Source organism: Benincasa hispida, chromosome 3, assembly GCF_009727055.1.
Source record: "Benincasa hispida cultivar B227 chromosome 3, ASM972705v1, whole genome shotgun sequence".
Taxonomy (NCBI): Eukaryota; Viridiplantae; Streptophyta; class Magnoliopsida; order Cucurbitales; family Cucurbitaceae; genus Benincasa; species Benincasa hispida.
The window spans coordinates 40,098,082-40,099,640 of NC_052351.1; the positions used below are offsets into that span (position 1 = coordinate 40,098,082).

Here is a 1,559-nt window from a genome sequence, read left to right on the forward strand (position 1 = left end):
GGTTCTGAGTACTCTGAAAGCGTCCGAACTTCTTCCAGAGGCCTCTGGTCGATTCCCGAGGCCGCCATGTCAAGCACAGTCACGCGGTGGCCGGCAGCCTCAAGAAGTGGTTTGAGCTTGTACCAGCACCAAGCTCCGTGACAGGCTCCATGCACCAATATGAAATGCTGCTTCTTTTCGTTATTCTCCGCCATGGCCGCTGGATGGATCTTGTTTCTGTGTGCACAAAGATGAAACAACCAGCTTTAATATTTATAATTTGTGTTGGGAAGAACAATGGGATGGTTTATTTTTATTTTTGTAATTTTAAAAGTGTTGTGCTAGGGAGTGGGGAGGAGTGGATAGATCTTCGATGCCACCCTCGTTGTTTATTCATTAAATTTCATTCGTTGCATCATATTTAATTTCCACCCTAACAAATCGAATTTTTCCTTAACTTTTTTTTTTAATTTCTTCCACCATTCAACAACTCACATACTTTTCTAAATTTTTAAATACTCATTTAAGAATTGCGGTGATTTTATGTTGATCTTCTCAATGTTGATGACAAATAGGTCTAGATTGAATCATTTTTAGACCATCTTTTAATATCAAATTAATTTAAAATAGGATCATTTTTAAATATAAAAAAATAAATTAAAATATCTAAAATATAGCAAAATTTTAAAACTATCAAGACTATCAATGTCTATCAGTAATAATTCTAAAATTTTGCTATAATTTGTAAATATTTTCAACAATTTTACTATTTAAAATAATTTTCCTTTAAAATATTACTATTAACTAACCATTCCAAATTTGTATTTTAAAAAAACTTTTGATAGTCGAGTTAAACAATCCCTTGAATTTTTTACATCAAGTCTAAACTAAGTTCAACTATTTTTGTTTTCTCAAATGTTGTGAGAAAATTTTCAATATATTCAGCGGCATACGTGTTATAAGTATGACATTATTATTGTTATAGATATTCAGCCTTGTAGTGTAACTCCATTTTGAGTATGAAATTCATTTTGTTGGTTGAGTGGAATTACGATAGACAAATCTATAAAGGAAGGACAATCGATCACACTTGAAGTTCTATAGCAAATGAAAATTGATAATAATTAAGAATAGAAAACAGATAAAGAATTTGCTAAAAAAAACATTAGAGATTTCATAAGACCAATCTTCTAACCAAACATGATCCACACGAACTGCCAAAGCAAATTCGACTAACGAATGAGTAGCTCTGTTTCCAGAATAAAGAGATATAAAAGAAAAGTACACTGAAAGGAACACAACAAACCATTCTTTAAATTAAAGAAGAGACTAAAACCCTGTTCATAAATTAAAGGTAAAGATTATTTGGTGTTTTTTCCTATTATTTTTGTGCAATAATATTATTATATTATTGTGTCTTATATTTTAGAAGGAATTAGTCAAAATAATATGTTACCAAAGTAGCTTTTATTATCTAGATTAATTTAATTATGAAATATAAGATGTGCATATTCATGAATTTATGCGAATAATTATCGACCTAAAGGAAGATAATTATTTGGGCAAATTGTGGGTATGTA

General features: G+C 30.1%; 1 protein-coding gene across 1 annotated transcript in view; it reads right to left on the minus strand.

The window, feature by feature from the left end:
- Positions 1–194, minus strand: part of LOC120074701 (salicylic acid-binding protein 2-like) — a 2,712-nt gene extending 2,518 nt beyond the window's left edge. Inside the window, exon 1 of the mRNA XM_039027917.1 lies at positions 1–194. This exon is cut by the window's left edge and continues 127 nt beyond it. Coding sequence (XP_038883845.1) covers positions 1–194 — 194 coding nt within the window.
- Positions 195–1,559: the final 1,365 nt, after the last annotated feature.